Source organism: Ictidomys tridecemlineatus, chromosome 15, assembly GCF_052094955.1.
Source record: "Ictidomys tridecemlineatus isolate mIctTri1 chromosome 15, mIctTri1.hap1, whole genome shotgun sequence".
Lineage (NCBI taxonomy): Eukaryota > Metazoa > Chordata > Mammalia > Rodentia > Sciuridae > Ictidomys > Ictidomys tridecemlineatus.
In genome coordinates this window covers 11276053-11292582 of record NC_135491.1, presented here as the reverse complement: position 1 = coordinate 11292582, position 16530 = coordinate 11276053, and the positions used below count along the sequence as shown (strand labels likewise).

The window sequence follows — 16530 nt, the reverse complement described above, 5'->3', positions numbered from 1 at the left end:
AAATGAATATTGCTGCCCCCAACCTGCATGGGCAGCTGAACTACGGGTCGCTGGTGTGAATTTCCTGGGACACCAAATAAAACACAGACACACTTTACCTTTAAACCAAGCTTCAGGAGGGCTCCTCCACTCTCAGCCTCAAGCTCCTCAAATGGGAGAGTGAGGAAAGTCAGAGAGAGTGAGCAGTTTTGGAAGTGAGCTTTTATTGGGGGGACCCTCATTCTTAGAAAGTTCCATCCAAAAAAGGTCAGGAAGGGCAGGGTTACAAGGACAGGTGAGTCCAAGGGGCTGCAGGACAGCACGCCTACTCCTGAAGACACATCCTCTACCTTGAGGATCAGGGCAATGTCCAGATCACTACAAAAGTGACCGACAGAGCCTCTCTGATCATGGGAAGGAGAATACGAATCATTCAGCAAGACAGCTTCCCACAGACTATGAGCACAAAAATAATTAGATTAAATAACTACAACAAGGTCCTTGTCCATACATAGCTGGTCTAATGATTTTAAAAACTTCTGCAAACAATACTTGAATACTACCAAAACTTGTCTTTTGCAATAATATTTAGTAATTCTAAACCTATCTGCTGTACACTGGACGCCTAAACAAATGAGTAACATATTGATGACATTGGGGACCTGTTTCTGCCTCTTGGAAAATAGAAGTCAGTATGGAGGTGGAGAAGACAAGAACTGTGCAATAGTTACTTGATATTGGAGGTATCAGTAGTTTACACATAACCCTGAAATCTCAATGATGAGTACACAGGAGACCAAGAGCTTGGTTATACCAGTCCTCACTGAAAGAAATTGAGCTCTCTAGATAATCTCTCCAGAATCTGGGGCAGGGAATATCCAAGATTTTTTTTTATTGTGCCATAAAACAAGGGCTCATACTGACAATAGGAAGCCATTGCTAAATACAGAAAAAGTGATGGAATACAAAAGACACTACTCGTAGTCTTCACAGTAATAATTGATTCAGGCAAGAATCAGCAAACACTAAGACAAAAACTAATGGGGTCGTTACAAAATACAGAGATCTCCCCATAAAATACTACTTTCAAAGTCAAAACAGGAACGGAGAAACCTGGCAGTCACCAGTTTATTCAAGTCATCAAAACTAGGATCACCGATGAAGCCAACACATTTCCTGTTGTGACACATCATTCATGGGTTACTTGGGCCACACACGCTTACCTTGTATCTAATCATGAAGACTCAAACCCAAATTTAGGGATGTTCTTCAGAATAACTAGCCTGTACTCTTCAGCAATGTCCACTTCATGAAAGACCAAAAAGCTATGGTACTGATCCAGATTAAAGACAAACATGAAAACTAAATTGCAGGGTATGGACAATCTAGATCAGATCCTAAAACAGTGCTGTGCACATATGGGGCACTTGTCTAATTTGAATAAACTTAGAATAGGAAACATTATCATCAACACATAGTGGTCCTATAATGTGTTTAGAATTTCTCCTCCTCATGACCCCATAGTGCACTGGCTGAGGCACAAGGGGCATCTTCCAAGGACAAATAGAAAAGGCCACAGTATTTGTGTGAGCTTTCTTCAGGAAAGCGTTGTGGCTTTGGGTCACAGTGTGATGTCCAGTTACTGTGAAGTCAATGCTGCAGATGCCACATGATAGACTTTCTGAAAAATACCAAAATGTCTGGAGCTGCCATGTGGGTATTGAGTGCACCGTAGCTTTGAGCAATGAGAATGTGGGGCTGTGGCAAGCCAGCCATGGGCCGTGTGTGTGTGTGTGTGTGTGTGTGTGTGTGTGTGTGTGTGTGTGTGAGAACTATGGGCACTGAGCACGCAAAGTGGACTGAACCAAAGTTGCCCCTGTTTTGGGGGCCTTGCTCTGGTCTTTTTACTTGCTCTGCCATGACCCCCACATAGCTCATGAGATGGTTGTGGCCTTCCTAGATGTCAGTCAACCTGCTGACAGCAAGACCTCATGAAGCTAGACTCAACCCTGAAACCTGACCCCTTGCCTCATTTGAATGGCTTCTCCCCAATAGAAGGGTTCAGCATGTGCTGGTGCTCCTTGGTCTTTCTCGCCTGCCTTTCCCCACCTTGTGGGAGCTGCAACTGAGGAGCGGTCACTGAACCCAAAGAAAAGGTACTTTCTGTCTTTATTATTCCCCAAATTCACTTTAGTTGTGTGATGCAACACCAAAATGTGGGGAGCCGCTCTGGACAGGAACTTTGTACACACCTTTAAGTCCAGCGTAAAGAGCTACTGAACTGGTATTGCACCCACTGCTCTGCAATTGGGCCTTACCTCCGCTCAGATAAGAGAGGAGCAACTCCAGGAGTGGGCGCTGGATTACACCCACTGTTTGTTGTAACCCTACCCCTTGCCTCATTTGAATGGCTTCTCTCCAATAAAACTCGGGTTTGAGGTGTGCTCCCTCTCTTTCTTGCCTGCCTTGCCCCCCTTGTGGGAGCTGTGGCTGAGGAGCGGTCACCGAACCCAAAGAAAAAGGTACTTTCTGTGTGTGTGTGTGTGTCTTTATTTAGTCGTCCCAAATTCACTTGGAGTGACTCTGACTGATTTAGTCTTGTGTCCCCTGCATCAAAGAGAGTCCTTTGAGCTCAGACACTCAACATGTGAATCAACAGGTCTGATTGCAGTTATGCTAGACTCCAAAAATATATGGAATTCTTTGTATAATTCTTGAATCTTCTATGTTCATAAAAGTTTTTAAAGCATATTTAGAAATTACAAGTAAAAGAAAATACTATTACCTTTAAAAGTATCAAGATCATATATATTGTGTGTAGGTATATAGATGTGCACTCACATATGCACATGATCATACAAAATCCTGTCTCTGACTATTTTTCTAAACATATTCTGGGTATCTACCAATGTCAGTAATCATAAATTTACCTTCTGTGACTTCCTTCTGCACAGTATTCTGCTGCAGGAGTGCTGGCAATCCAGTCGATGGATGGAAAGTTTGCTGTTACCTACAATGAACATTCTCTTATGGACCCCTGTAGCACAGGTTTACATGCCATGAGGTAAAGTAACAAAACTAAGATTTTGCTGAAAGAGATTGTCCTTTTTGCATTATTTGGTTTCACAGCTTTGGTAAAACTGCTAATAGTTTACTGTAAACAAGTTTTTGAAGTTAGACAAAAATCATCCCACTGCCCCCTGCCAGAGTAAGCCACTGTTAGCAAGTTGATGCATGTTCTTCTGCACATTCTCCTCATGCCCTCAATCACCTTCAGTGACACACATTTCCACTGACTGGATCACACCAGGGAGGCTGTAACCTTTCTCATTAAAAATCTGTGTTCTTTTCATGTCATTGTCTTTAACGGCTGCAATTAACACACAAGATTTATTCAAACCATTTACTACTGTCCTACTTTAAAAAACTCAGGCTATCTTTGTGAACAATCTCTTAAGCAAAAAGGGCTTTCTGGTACATACTGGCCGCCCAGTCTTTCAAAACTTACGTTGTTCACTCATAGTGACAAGTGCACACAGAATGCTGTGAAAATGTGGAAATGGAAATCCACCGAACTCATTACATTTAATAAAAATTTGCCGGCTATGGTTTGAACATGTCCCCTAGAGTCTGTCTTGAAATCCTATTCCCTAATACAAGTGGTGAGAGGAGCCTTTAGGAGGTGATCGAGTCACAAACAGATCCAAGCTGTTACGTCCTGGGAGTGGCCCACATCCCCTCTCCTACCCTCCCTGCTGCTGAGAGGATGCACTCAGAAGCCCTCGCCATATGCTGGTCCCTGGATCTTGGATTTCCTAGACTCCAGAACTCTAAGGAATCTGCTCCTTATCGATTACCCAGTCTCAGGAATCCTATAGAGCAGAACGAAGAGGCTAAACCACTGCCAAAGCCTCAGGGCCCCGATCAAGAACTACACAGAAACAGGAGCTGACCTAAGCCTGGACGGAAAGAATGAGAAGAAGCCAATTAAAAACTCAAGTTTACTTAGAAACTTTTTGTCATCAGTAACTACTACTCAAGGAGTTAAGAGTCAAGCTCTACCTTGATAAATTAGTGCCCCACACTTCCAATCATGTAAATTGTCATGTCTTGTTAGATTAAATTAAAAGCATTTTTTAGTCTATAAAATACAAATGTCACTAAAATTTATACTGTACAAAACTGACACACTGAACAAAGAATAGGCTGGGTGTCGGAGGGGGCAGTCGCGAGGCTTGTCTACATGTGTCCTGTGGATGGTGATATTGAATAACGCTCTGCACTTCAACAATTCTGGAAACTATTATTAAGGCTACTTATAGGAGTCCATATGCATATAAATTAGTATGAATTTAGGACAGGGACTCACTTTTCAAATAAATTTTTCTCCTATTGGAGCCAACCACAGCTCTGCATGGCAGAGACCTGGGGAGAAGGTCTTCCCATGTGGAAGTTACACTTTAGTTGACATCAAATTTTGTCAATCATCATTCTTTTATCAAAGTCCTACCCATAGTCCTCATTCATGAATCTCTTTCCTAGAAGACTATCAAACATCAAGATTCTTTGTCACAAATGGTGACACTTTGGAACGCTGGTTTAAACACTGATCTTATCTATAGAAGTGTTTCTTCATCTGCGAACTCTGACATTTGTGAAGAATTTATTGCCTGACTCCTTAAAATGGCATTTTAGAGAGCTGCTTTCCTGTGAAGATTCTTCGAAGCTTCTGTTCTGAAGGAGCCACCTGAGGGTGACACCACCTTGTCTCCTCTACAGACTCCCTCCAGCGTGGACCCTCTGGTGGTAGACAAGGTGCGACCTCTGGCTGAAGCCCTTGCAGCAGACGTGGCAGATGTACGGCCTCTCGCCCGTGTGGACCCTCTGGTGCGTGTGGAAGTGGGAGGCCTGGCTGAAGCCCTTCCCGCACTGCTGGCAGGTGTAGGGCTTCTCTCCCGTGTGCACCCTCTGGTGGGCGCTGAGCCCCGCGCTCCAGCTGAACTCCTTCCCGCACTCCTCGCACTTAAAGGGCTTCTCCCCGGTGTGGATTATCTGGTGGACTTGGAGGTTTGACCTCTGGCTGAAGGCCTTGCCGCAGGTGTCGCATTTGTAGGGCTTCTCTCCGGTGTGGACTCTCTGGTGGGCCTGCAGGTGCGAGGCCTGGCTGAACCGCTTCTGGCACGCCACGCACTTGAAGGGCTTTTCCCCAGTGTGCACGCTCTGGTGGGCCTGAAGGTTGGAGGCCTGGCTGAAGCCCTTGCCACACTCCTCACACTTATAGGGCTTCTCCCCGGTGTGGACGCGCTGATGATTGTGCAGGTTCAGGCTCCAGTTGAAGCGCTTCCCACACACCTCGCACTTGTACGGCTTCTCTCCAGTGTGCACCCGCTGGTGGGCCTGGAAATACGAGCTCTGGCTGAAGCCCTTCCCACACACGTTGCAGCGGAATGGCTTCTCCCCTGTGTGGACCCTCTGGTGGCTCTGGAAACTTGAGGCCGAGCTGAAGCCCTTGCCGCACTCGTCGCATTTGTACGGCTTCTCCCCGGTGTGGACGCGCTGATGGCTGTGGAGGTTGAAGCTCAGGCTGAAGCACTTGCCGCACTGCTCGCACCTGTACGGCTTTTCCTCCGTGTGCACCCGCTGGTGGGTGTGAAGGTTGGAGCTACAGCTGAAGCGCTTCCCGCAGTCCCCGCATTTATATGGCTTCTCCCCTGTGTGGATCCTCTCGTGGGCCTGGAGGTGGGACCTCTGGGTGAAGCCCTTCCCGCACACCTCACACTTGTACGGCTTCTCCCCGGTGTGGACGCGGCAGTGGATGTTGAGGTCCGTGCTGCGGCTGAAGCCCTTCCCGCAGCTCTCACACCGGTAGGGCTTCTCTCCCGTGTGGGTAGGCAAGTGGGCGTACAGGTGTGAGCTCTGGTTAAAGCTCTTGCCACACTCGGGGCAGGTGTAGGGCTTCTCCCCAGTGTGGACCCGCTGATGGGTCTGCAGGTTGGAGCTCTGGCTGAAACCCTTGCCACACTCCTGACACCAGTAGCGCTTCTTTCCCGTGTGGACGGTCTGCAGTGCAGGAACACCCGAGGGCTCGGCCCCATGAACGCTCCGTGCCAGAGGCTTCTTTCCAAAGAGGACCTGCTGACGTGCAGGACTGGGACTGTGCCTGGAGGCTTCCTCATGTCCAGCCGTCTGCTGAGTTTTCCGCCCTGGGTGAAGGCTATGCTCGGTCAGAGGGGAAGCCTTCGCCCTGTCCTGCCCCGCATCACTGTGGCGGTGTGAACTGCAACTGAAAACGTCAACATGGGGGGCAAACAGACACAGTCTGTTTTTCATCTGTTTACAACTTTTCTGATGGTTCTGTGTCTCACTGCAACACAGTTCACTCCAAGAACTCTGCGCTCTTCCAGTTGGAAACCCCTGGTTTTCAATAATGGGATGATCCCCAAGGAGATTCACAAGAGAGCCATCCTCCCGAGCTTCCTGGACGGGCTCTCCCACTCCCACGTGGCAGGAGACCCCGCACTGCTTGGGGAACTGACAGCACCTCCCTTGACTGTCTATCCCGCAGTCTTGACTTTCAGTCATTCCGTTCACAACATGTCTCCCGATTTGCCAGCATGAAAGCTCTCCCAAGGAAAGGCACTTCCATCCTGCTTCATGACGACTCTCCACCCTGCTTTGATTCCTGCCTCCTGAAAGGGCAAAGAGGAGTTAAGGACAGAAAGTGCCAGCAGCAATGATGGGGACTGGGGAGCTCCGAGCCCTCTTTCCCCTCTGTGAGCATTAAAACACTGAAGACTTGCTGCAGTCACGGTATAGGCGCTCTGGAAAACAAAGGCCTACAGAGATAAGGAGAATGCTGAATCAAGAAGGAACCATGCTTAAAATGGCATGAAATCCATGGTCAGCCGGGGCCAGACCTGAGTTTTCCTCTCCTCTGAGCATGTGCTTCTCTGCACCTGTGTGTGCCTTTCCCATTTTCCAGTTTACAAAGCCACTTCTCAATGCATTTTTATTTATTGTGTGTCATGGTGAAGGAAGCAGGGATCCAGTACCTACCCCCAAACTGGAGGGAGCAGAGAAGTTCCTCTAACATCATGTGAGCTACATGAAGGCTGGTCTGTTGGGGTCCAATGCAGATTAAGGATGAGAAAATGCACGAGAAAGCACAGTGAGCACTGGCCAGGATAGCTGCAGGGGGACCAAGAGGCCCAGCGAGGGAACAGAGGCGATGTGTTGACAGAACCCTTCAGGCCCTGACATGGGATCTGACTCTGGTTCTAAAGATCTAATTTCCCAGTGTGTGGAGGAGTTGGAAGAATGAACACACACACACACACACACACACACACACACACACACACACACACACACTCTCTCTCAGTCTCTACACATGCCCAGAAACAACAATGGGTTTTACTCATGGAATGTAATGATGGTTTAACATGAAAATCAATGTAATATACAAAATGAACAGAACAAAGGGGGAAAACTATATGATCCTCTAAATTGATGTGGGAAAAATACATAACAAAATTAAAAATCCTTTCATGATAAAAACATTTAACAAATCAGGAACAGAACCACCTCAACATAATAAAAGTTATAAATGAAAAACCCCACAGCAAACATATTCAATGTTGAAAGAATAAATGCTTTTCCTCTAGGATCAGTACAAGGCAAGGATGCATGCTTTCTACATTGAATGTAATATGACCAGAGTAGTTAGGCAAGAAAACAAAAAAGGCATCTAAATTAGAAAGGAAGAAGTAAATTTTTTACTGTTTATAGATGACATATGTAGAAAATCATAAAGATTACACACATGCACAAGCTGATAGAATAAATCAATTTAACAAAGTAGCAGGATACAAAACACCCTAAAACAGCTGTTTCTACATTATAACAACAAACTATAAAAAAAATCTCATTTACAATGGCATCAAAAAGAATAAAATACACAAGAATTAACTAAGGAGGTAAGAGACTTGTACACCAGAAACTACTTGATGAAAGAGATTAAGAAAGACATCAACAAATGGAAAGACCTCTTATTTTCATAGATTAGATTTAATATTATCACTTCTACTTAAAGTAATCTGCACATTGCATGAGATCCCTATAAAAATCCTCACTAAAATCATATTTTTTCCCTGCAGAAATAGATAAACTCACCCTAAAATTTTTTATAGACTCTCAAGGAACCTAAATAGCAAAACAATTTTAATAAGAAGAAAAAATGCATACTTCCTGGTTTCAAAGCTATCATAATCAAAATGTAGTACTAGCATAAAGACATAAATACATAAAGACAAGGTACGGTGGCGCACACCTGTAATCCCAGCAGCTTGGGACACTGAGGCAGGAGAATCGCAAGTTCAAAGCCAGCCTCCACAAGTTTGCAAGACCCTGTCTCAAAATAAAAAGAGCTGGGGATGTGGTTCAGTGGTTAAGCACCTCTGGGTTTCACCCCTGGTATACCTTCCCACACACACATACAAAAACACCTACTAACTAATGAAATAAGAGCCTAGAAATAGGCCTCACACTTTCCGTCAAATGGTGTTTGATAAAGCTGGTAGGACAAATAAATGGCAAAAGGACAATTTTTTCTTTCAACAAATTCAGTAAATGGTTGTGCAGTAACTGGAAATTCACATGCAAAAAATGAAGATAAGCCTAGGGGTAAAGTGCTTTTGCAAAACAACACAAATCAAAAAACCTATCTTATACCATGTACAAAAGTCAACTCAAAATGCAAAGACCTAAATGTAGATTTAAAACTGTACCACTCTTAGAAGAAAACATGGAAATAGCCTCACGACCTTGGATTTACAAACAATTTTTTGGATATGAAAACAAACACAGGGTCAACAAAAGAAAAAAAAAACTGGAGTCCACAAAAATTAAAACTTTTGTTCAAAAACCACTACCAAATAGTTAAAAAGGCAACAAACACAACAAGAGAAAAGATCTGCAAATCATGTATATGATAAGGGATTAAAATCCAGTCTAAAACAGAACTCAATTAAAAAAAAAAAACAGAGAACTCCTAAAACTTAACAACAATAAAAAAAGAAAGATTTAAAAATAAATAGGCAAAGGACTAGAATAGACATTTCTCCAAAGAAGAAACACAAAAGTCCAATAAGCATGAGATGCTCAATATCAGTAATCATTAGGGAAATGCAACTCAAAACCCCAATGAGATACCACTTGACCCCATCGGGATGATTATTTAAAAATAAAACAAGTATTGGCAAGAATGTGGAGAAATCAGAATCCCTGTGCACTGGTGTAGCAATGTAAAAAGAGGCAGCTGTTGGGGAAAACTAACTATTTCTCACAATTAAACACAGACTTATCATAAGACCCAGCAATTCTGCTTCTTGGTTATCAACGTACAAGAAAGGAAGGTAGGAAGGTAAACAGACATGTATACCAACGTTCACAGCAGCATTATTCAACAAGAGACCAAAGGTGAAAACAACCGAAATGTCCATCAGGTGGATGGGAAAAGAAAATGCGGTACAGACCACAGTTGAATGTTATTTTGCCTTAAGAAGGAAATTCCAATGCATGCTACAACATAGATGAACCCTGGGGATAACATACTGAAAAAAGACACAGAAGGACAAATACATGATTCCACTTACATGAAGTACTTAGAGTAGTACTTAATAGAGGTAGAAGGCAGAATAGGGGCTGGAGGGATAGGAAGAACAGGGAGTCATTGCTTAATGGGTACAGAATTTCAGTCTGGAATAGTGGAAAGTTCTGGAGATGGATGTTATCATGGCTGCACAATAATGTGAATGTACTTAGTGCAACAGTATGCCGAAAAATGGTTAAAATGCTCAAGCTTATGTGATATATTTTACAACTAAAAACAAACATGTTAGCTAGTTTGGTGGCACAGTGCTTAGACACAAACTGAGGCAAGCTGCCATGGAGAGGGAGGGGAAGATAGCACTTTTAGCAGGCTGATCAGAGCAGGCCTCTCATGAAGACTTCTGAGCAGATACCAATGAAATAAGAAAGGGGCTGAAGCAGGAGATCACAAGTTCAAGGCCAGCCTGGGCAATATAGGAGACGCTGTCTCAAAATACAAATAGGGCTGGGGGTGTAGCTCAATGGTGGAGCACCCCTGGGTTCAATCCTCAGTAGAGGAAAGAAGGAGGGAGGGAGAGAGGGAAGGAAGGAGGGAGGGAGGGAGGGAGGGACAGAAAGAGGGGTTGGAGGTTTATTGGATAAACACATTCTAGCCAGAGAAAAAGGAAAGGCTCTGATGCAGAACCATAATGATCATATCTGAACCAACAAGGGCAGCAGAGATAAACAAGGAGGGAGATCACAGGAGGAAAATGGAGAATGGTAAAGTAATGGGAATGAGCAAACCTTCCTTGGCCGTACAAGCCCCGTACAAAGGCTGGATCTTACTGGTGGAATGAGAGCCTTTGGGGGTCTGAAGAGGAGAGTGGTGTGGTGTGACAGGTTTAAGGTCTCTCTGGTGGAGGGTGGAGAAGAAATCATACCAAATGGAGGCAGAACATGGGCCCACCATGACTCCAGCTGCAGCTCGCATCTGAGAGCCTACCTGGGTGAGTGTGGATCTCCTCCATCCAGAGCTTTTCCTCTCGCTCCAACTGGGATATCACATCTGGTTTGAAGGACTGATGTCCTGTGAAAAGATGATTTAAGTGAAAATATTTAAGGCCAAAAGTTCTGAAAAACTCTGTTTCTGATCCCATACTGTAGGCTCTGCCTGCCCACCTCTCAGCAGCATCTATCAAACATTTCTATCACGACACAGGGTAAGAAATATTTACCATCATTAGAAATACTTTATACACACTGTTGAGATAAAAGAATTAATGCTCAGTTTCTAACCAGTGCCTTTCTCTTTTTCTCTCTCTTTTTTCAATATTTACTTTTGGGGTTGTACACAATACCTTTATTTTATTATTTATTTTTATGTGGTGCTGAGGATCGAACCCAGGGCCTCACATGTGCTAGTTGAGCGCTCTACCACTGAGCCATAACCCCAGCCCTGGGCCTCTTTCCATCACTTCCCTGCCAGCCCTGTGTCCCCTACTGCTGGCATCTACAGCTATTGCTACAACATGCTGCATTCTCGCCAAGGAGCTCCGACACTGTTACCCTCTCATTACACAAATGTGACACAACTCACTAAATTTCATGATCCATCGATAAGAAATAAAGACCCAGAAGCAGCCTAAGCTCAACTGCTCATTTCTAATTCATTTATAAAAGATAAGTTTGCCTTAGAACAAACATCAGCAATACCTTATCTCTACTTTCCAAAAGAACTGGAAAACTGATTTCTGAGGAGTTCTACTCTTTAAACTATCATGGGCAGAGGTCAGAGATGCTACTAAATAGTCTAAAGTGCACAGGCTCACCCCCACAACAAAGAATTATCCAGCCCCAAATATCAACAGTGCCAAGATCGAGAACCCTGCTCAAAGGGTTGATGCCAATTACACAGGCACCTGTCCTCACCCACTGAGAGCAGGTTCCTGAAGTTCTCCAGCATCACATCTCGGTACAGCTTCCTCTGGGCAGAGTCCAGCAGCCTCAGCTCCTCCTCACTGAAGACCACAGCCACGTCCTTGAATGTTACTGCCTCCTATAACATCAAGCACGTGTACCCTCAATCTTACACTCACTGGCCACTGGGACCTGAGAAACACTTTAAGTGAGTTCCTGTTATTTTCCTTCCACAATCATACCCAAAAGGCTGGGGGCTGTCAGGTAAAAAAAGAAAACTCCTGGTACATGTAACTTGTTGCCCTTCACATAGTTAAGTCCCTACAGTAACTGCCTTTGTTAAATCACGATGTTCCTACATGTTACAATCTGAGAGTACCAAATCTTGTCAAAAAGTTTGTGTATATTTTGTACCAATAGCATCTGATAGGAACTATTTCCTTCTCTCTCTGGGCAGTACAGGTTGAACACACCACATCCCACAATCCCAAATGCTCTGAAATCTGACATTTTCCAAGCAACAATATTACTTAAAAAGTTTTAGATTTTGGAGTACTCTGGGTTTTTTATTAGATGCTCAACCAGAGAAATCTATGCAGATATTCCAAAGATCTTTGAAATCTGGTCCCAAGTATTTTGGATAAAGGACAGTCAACCTTATCACTCTTTTGTTGCCAATCTAACAGGCACTCTGTAACCCTCTGGGGCAGGTGTGTAACTAGTTCTGTCTTCCCAGGAACAGGCTATATCTGTCAACTGCAGCTGCATTCAGGACCAAGGTTAAGAGCACAGGCTCTGGAAACCAACGGCCTCAGCTCACATTCAAAGGCTCTGTCCTCTATCTGCTTTGTGACTTGGACAAGTCATCTAACTTTGAGAAGTTTTTAAAGTATTGAGATACTTCAGTTTGCTCATCTGTAGAACAGTACCTACATCATTAGGCCCCTGAAGGGATGAGTGAAACCATGTGAAGGACTTAGGGGAATTCTTGATGTACAAATGTCAATCATCAGTATTATCATTTTCATCCATTTCATCATATTCATTGTTGCACCAAAAACTGAAGACTTTGTGTGTATTTGGTCTTTCCAGATAATGTACAATTTGAAAACTTAAAATTTAAAAACTATAAATGATTCTACAAAATCAGGTTTTTACATAGGTCTCAGCCAAACTTGTCTGGTTATTTCTTTAGAATAAGTTCCAAAGAGTGGTAATTGCACTGTCAAAAAAAAAATTGCACTTTTATTTTGCTAATATAACAGCAATTTTCCCAAATAACTTGTCCTGTAAGAGATCATAAATCCTGAAGCTTCTCGATTCTGGCCCAAACTGAACATTACCTCATTTTTTAAATGTTGGGTAATTTGGTAAGTGATAAAACAATTCTTTTTAAAAACTTCCATTTATTTAATTAAAAAAAGACTTGTTCACATATTGTCTATTCATCTACTTTGCTCAGTCATTCTGGAGTATACTGTGCATCAGGAAGATTCCTACCAAGAATATTAAACCTCTTTCAGGCATGTACAATTTCACATTTCCATCCCTATTTATTACTTGTCCCATAACTTTGTATATAGTGCTTTTCTTCATGGAAATTTCTAAAGATTTTGCTTATTTCTGCATTTGTTTTGGGATTCTCAACACCTACGTAATAAATGACCGGTGTGACACCTGAGCAAGGCAGTAAGAAAGGGGACCAGGTGAAGGGCAATGCTACATTTGGAGCCCTTCGTCCATGTGGATGTGCCAGGCACACATGCAGTATGGCCTTAGGTTCCTGAATGGAGAACTCCCACTTCTTCTGGTTCTTCATTCACCAGAAAGGAACATCTGAAACACCTGGCTTAGGCCATGAACATGTCAGCTGGGCCCAGAGTGGGCTTCAGTAGGAATTGCTTTTCATTTGGGAAAAAACCTGTTAGTTTTTACACTAATATTTGGAAATAAAAGGCAGGATCCTGGCATATAACAATCCCTCAAGTGTGCCTGGTGCTCTCTGACCCTTCCCAAACAAGATAAAAGTATGTCTGATCTTTGTGAAAGGAGATGTCATTTTAACAAACAGAAAGGCCAACCCCACTGACCTGAATCTTGGTCATTGTTCTCCTCTTCCTTCTGGGAAAATGCAGAGTTCTGCAAAAGGAAAGACATCATGAGAGAGTGCTAGGGGTGCAGTTAGTTCACAAGCACTTCATGTGAGAAAGAAGTGCCCCTTTCTGCAGGGGACACAGTTGCACATAGGTTAGTGAAGAGAACAGGAGCCAGGAGCCAGCTACGGACAGTTGACTTTGCTCATTAACCATCCATATTACAGTCCTAACCCAGATGCGGTTCCTAGCACGCTGAGCACCTCTGAACCTGGGTATCTAAAAATGGGAAGCAGACACACAGGGTAACATAATGGGTTCAAATTCTGACATTTGTACTTATCTTCTACAGACAGCAGTGTAAAGCTTAAGCAAGTTATGAATGTCTCTGTGCCTCACCTCGGTCACCTGTACACCTGTAAATAGGGATAATAATATTCAGATGCTATTTCCTATAGCTTCAGACAAGCAAGCACTATTATGCTTCATAAAACTGCCATGGCAATGTGCTTTTCAAAAAGTGAATCTTTAAGGAAACTCAGAATTGAGTGATCACTGTCATGTGAGTAATCACTACCCTCAGAAAAGTCTGTAATTGTGGCCAGTTGTCTCACAATCTGTTCCATCAATAATAGTAACTAAATTGTCAACATTTTTTTTTACCTCTAATAGGTAAATCTCTTTGCAAGTTATTAAGCTGGAAGAACCTCACCAAAGTCTCTTTTCATCTGCATGAAGGTAATGATCAACGAAAACTTACAACTCTCTAAGAAATGGTGTTTTGTAACACTTATTAAAGGAGTCACCTTGCAAAGCGGAAATCAGAGCATGACAGTTTCTCTGTCTCATTAAACACAGAGGGCATTCTCCATGCTCCTACTGGAAGCAATCCGCTACTCCTTCTTAAAATGAGATCGGGAAACCCAGAACCCCATATCTGGCAAGGATCTGAAAGGGAACAGTGGCTCTGCGTGTGGAGCTCCCACTCCACCCTGGACTCAGAGGAATTTCCAAACCGGAACCACTCTGAGTATTACAACAGAGGGAGAGCATGCAACATGAAAATGTTTTTAAGCATTTTATACACGTAAAAAAATTCACTGAACTCTTGCAAAACACCACTGGGCAGGCTTTTAACCTTTAAAGCCATAAGGAAACTGAGATAAGACGAGATTAACTTGCCCAGCACTTTACTGCAAGGAACAAGCACGTCCGGCGGTGTGGGTGAGGCGGTTTGTGGCAGCAGAGGGCACAGAAGACCCTCAAACTGATGCACGCACAAGCCCACCCCCAACACGGGAAGCTCTGCCCCCGAGGACGCAAAACGCCGCCGCTTCCCAACCCCGCCCTCCTTGCTGGCTTCTTTTATCCAGGCCGCGGACCAGGTCACCGCTGGCCTCAAGCCCAGACTGAGAGGGCTTGGAGAGGTCGCAGGGACCCGCCGCTGGCTCACCTCCCCCAGAGCAATCGCGGAACCGACCTCGCCTTCTGGGAGCGGAAGTGCCTCCTCCCGCCCACAGTCCCTGGACTCCATTTCCCAGAAGCAGAAGCAACTAGCATCACACACCTCCAGAACTACACTTCCCAGAATCCCTAAGCGGAAGTGCTTGGAAAACGTATTTCCGGGACTACACTTCCCAGAATCCCTAGGCGGAATGCCTGGCATCACGCTCCTCCAGAACTATACTTCCCAGAACATTGGCAGGACAGCGCTGCGCCTTACGGGTATCTGTTTGACTCAAGCGAGTTGGGTTTGGGGTTATTCACGTCTCTGGCTGATTCCTTTTTGTTGTCCGTTTCTTAAAGCTCATGCGAAAACAGTTGTGTGTGTGGAGGTAATAATCCCAGCTACTCCAAAGCTGAGGCAGGACTGCAAGTTCAAGGCCAGCCTGGATGGCATGGCAAGACTGTGAAATTAAAACTAGAAAGGGCTGGTAGAGTGCTCCTGTTCCACCCCTAATACTGAGGAGGAAGGAAGAGAGAGCGGGAGGGAGAAGAGCAAAGCTGACATGATGAAAGTCAGTTTCAAATCCACGGTTTTTAGGGGAAGCAAACGAGAATGAGAAACTTGAATGGCAGGCTGAGCTGCGCTGGACTCCGAAAGTAAGAACACTCGTGCTGAATACCGGCTCCCCAAAGACCAACATTACAACCCGTTGATAAGATCAAGGCTCAAGGAATCATCTCCTGTATTAAGAGAGCACCACCTCCCCAGCATTGGCATCGTGACGGGGCTAAGTGTCGGGGCTGCCAATGTAAGGTTGGGAATTATTGAAAATTTTTTGAGTTCAGGTGGGTCTTTTGAGTGGGGGATTTGATTAGGATTGCATAAGGAACTGGAGGATACAGTCCAGGATTGATGGAAATAGGGAATATTTTTTTGAGCAAGAAATCTTAAGGCCCAGTCTGTTAATATTTTAGCGCTCTCCTGAGCCCAGAAATCATTTGTCAGGTCCAATGGAAGGTATTTGAGCATGAGCTTGGCCCACATAATTCGTAGTAGGAAAATATTAAAAAATAATGTAAGCAAATAAAAAGTGAACCAGAATGTATATTTTAAGATAAAGGAATATTCGTGAGTTGGGAACACGGGTCCTATCCCTTACCCTAGAAGGAGGGCAGCTCCACAGAAAGCCAAGAAGAATATGAATATACAGGTCTGTTGGGTTTCCCCACAAAGTCTATTAGCAATCGTGCCTTTATAATGAAATCTCCATAAACTCCAAAAGCACAGCATTTGAGAAGCTTACAGATATCTGAACATGTGGATATTCCTGGAGGGTGGTGCCCCAGAGAGGGCTCTGTGTCCTTCCCTGATACCTCATCACATGCATCTCTTTTATTATTTATAATTTCCTCTTCAATAACCCAGTAAATGTGTTTCCAAGTTTTGTAAGTCATTCAAGAAAATTAATTGAACCCAAGGAGGGTTGTAGGAACCCCAGTTCAC

At 44.1% G+C, this 16530-nt stretch overlaps 1 protein-coding gene and 1 long non-coding RNA gene across 7 annotated transcripts; one reads left to right on the top strand and one right to left on the bottom strand.

The window, feature by feature from the left end:
• Nucleotides 1-2999: 2999 nt before the first annotated feature.
• Nucleotides 3000-11216, top strand: LOC144370789 (uncharacterized). The gene is made up of 2 exons (XR_013430744.1): nt 3000-3043; nt 10735-11216. It is a non-coding gene; the product is annotated as an uncharacterized LOC144370789 (long non-coding RNA).
• Nucleotides 3967-15261, bottom strand: Znf235 (zinc finger protein 235). 6 transcript variants are annotated; one of them, XM_078031928.1, is made up of 5 exons: nt 15034-15137; nt 13578-13626; nt 11500-11626; nt 10574-10657; nt 3967-6668 (listed from the first exon to the last, which is right to left on the bottom strand). In XM_078031928.1, exons 2-5 carry the CDS (start codon nt 13590-13592, stop codon nt 4753-4755), a joined length of 2142 nt encoding a protein of 713 aa, XP_077888054.1. In that variant the 5' UTR covers nt 13593-13626; nt 15034-15137; the 3' UTR covers nt 3967-4752. The 6 variants fall into 6 exon arrangements, with proteins under 6 accessions (XP_077888054.1, XP_077888056.1, XP_077888058.1 ...); XM_078031930.1 differs by having other exon boundaries at nt 15061-15126; XM_078031932.1 differs by lacking the exon at nt 15034-15137 and adding an exon at nt 13980-14003.
• Nucleotides 15262-16530: the final 1269 nt, after the last annotated feature.

Bases quoted from the DNA above. Each gene is read 5' to 3' on its own strand.
- Znf235 (XM_078031929.1), bottom strand. From the start codon at position 15,246: ATGCCAGGCATTCCGCCTAGGGATTCTGGGAAGTGTAGTCCCGGAAAT. The intron at 10,658-13,577 runs GTCAGTGGGGTT...ATCTTTTCACAG, and splicing joins GAACAATGACCAAGATTCAG to GACATCAGTCCTTCAAACCA. The intron at 6,669-10,573 runs GTAGGCTCTCAG...TTGCCCTTTCAG, and splicing joins GGAGATCCACACTCACCCAG to GAGGCAGGAATCAAAGCAGG.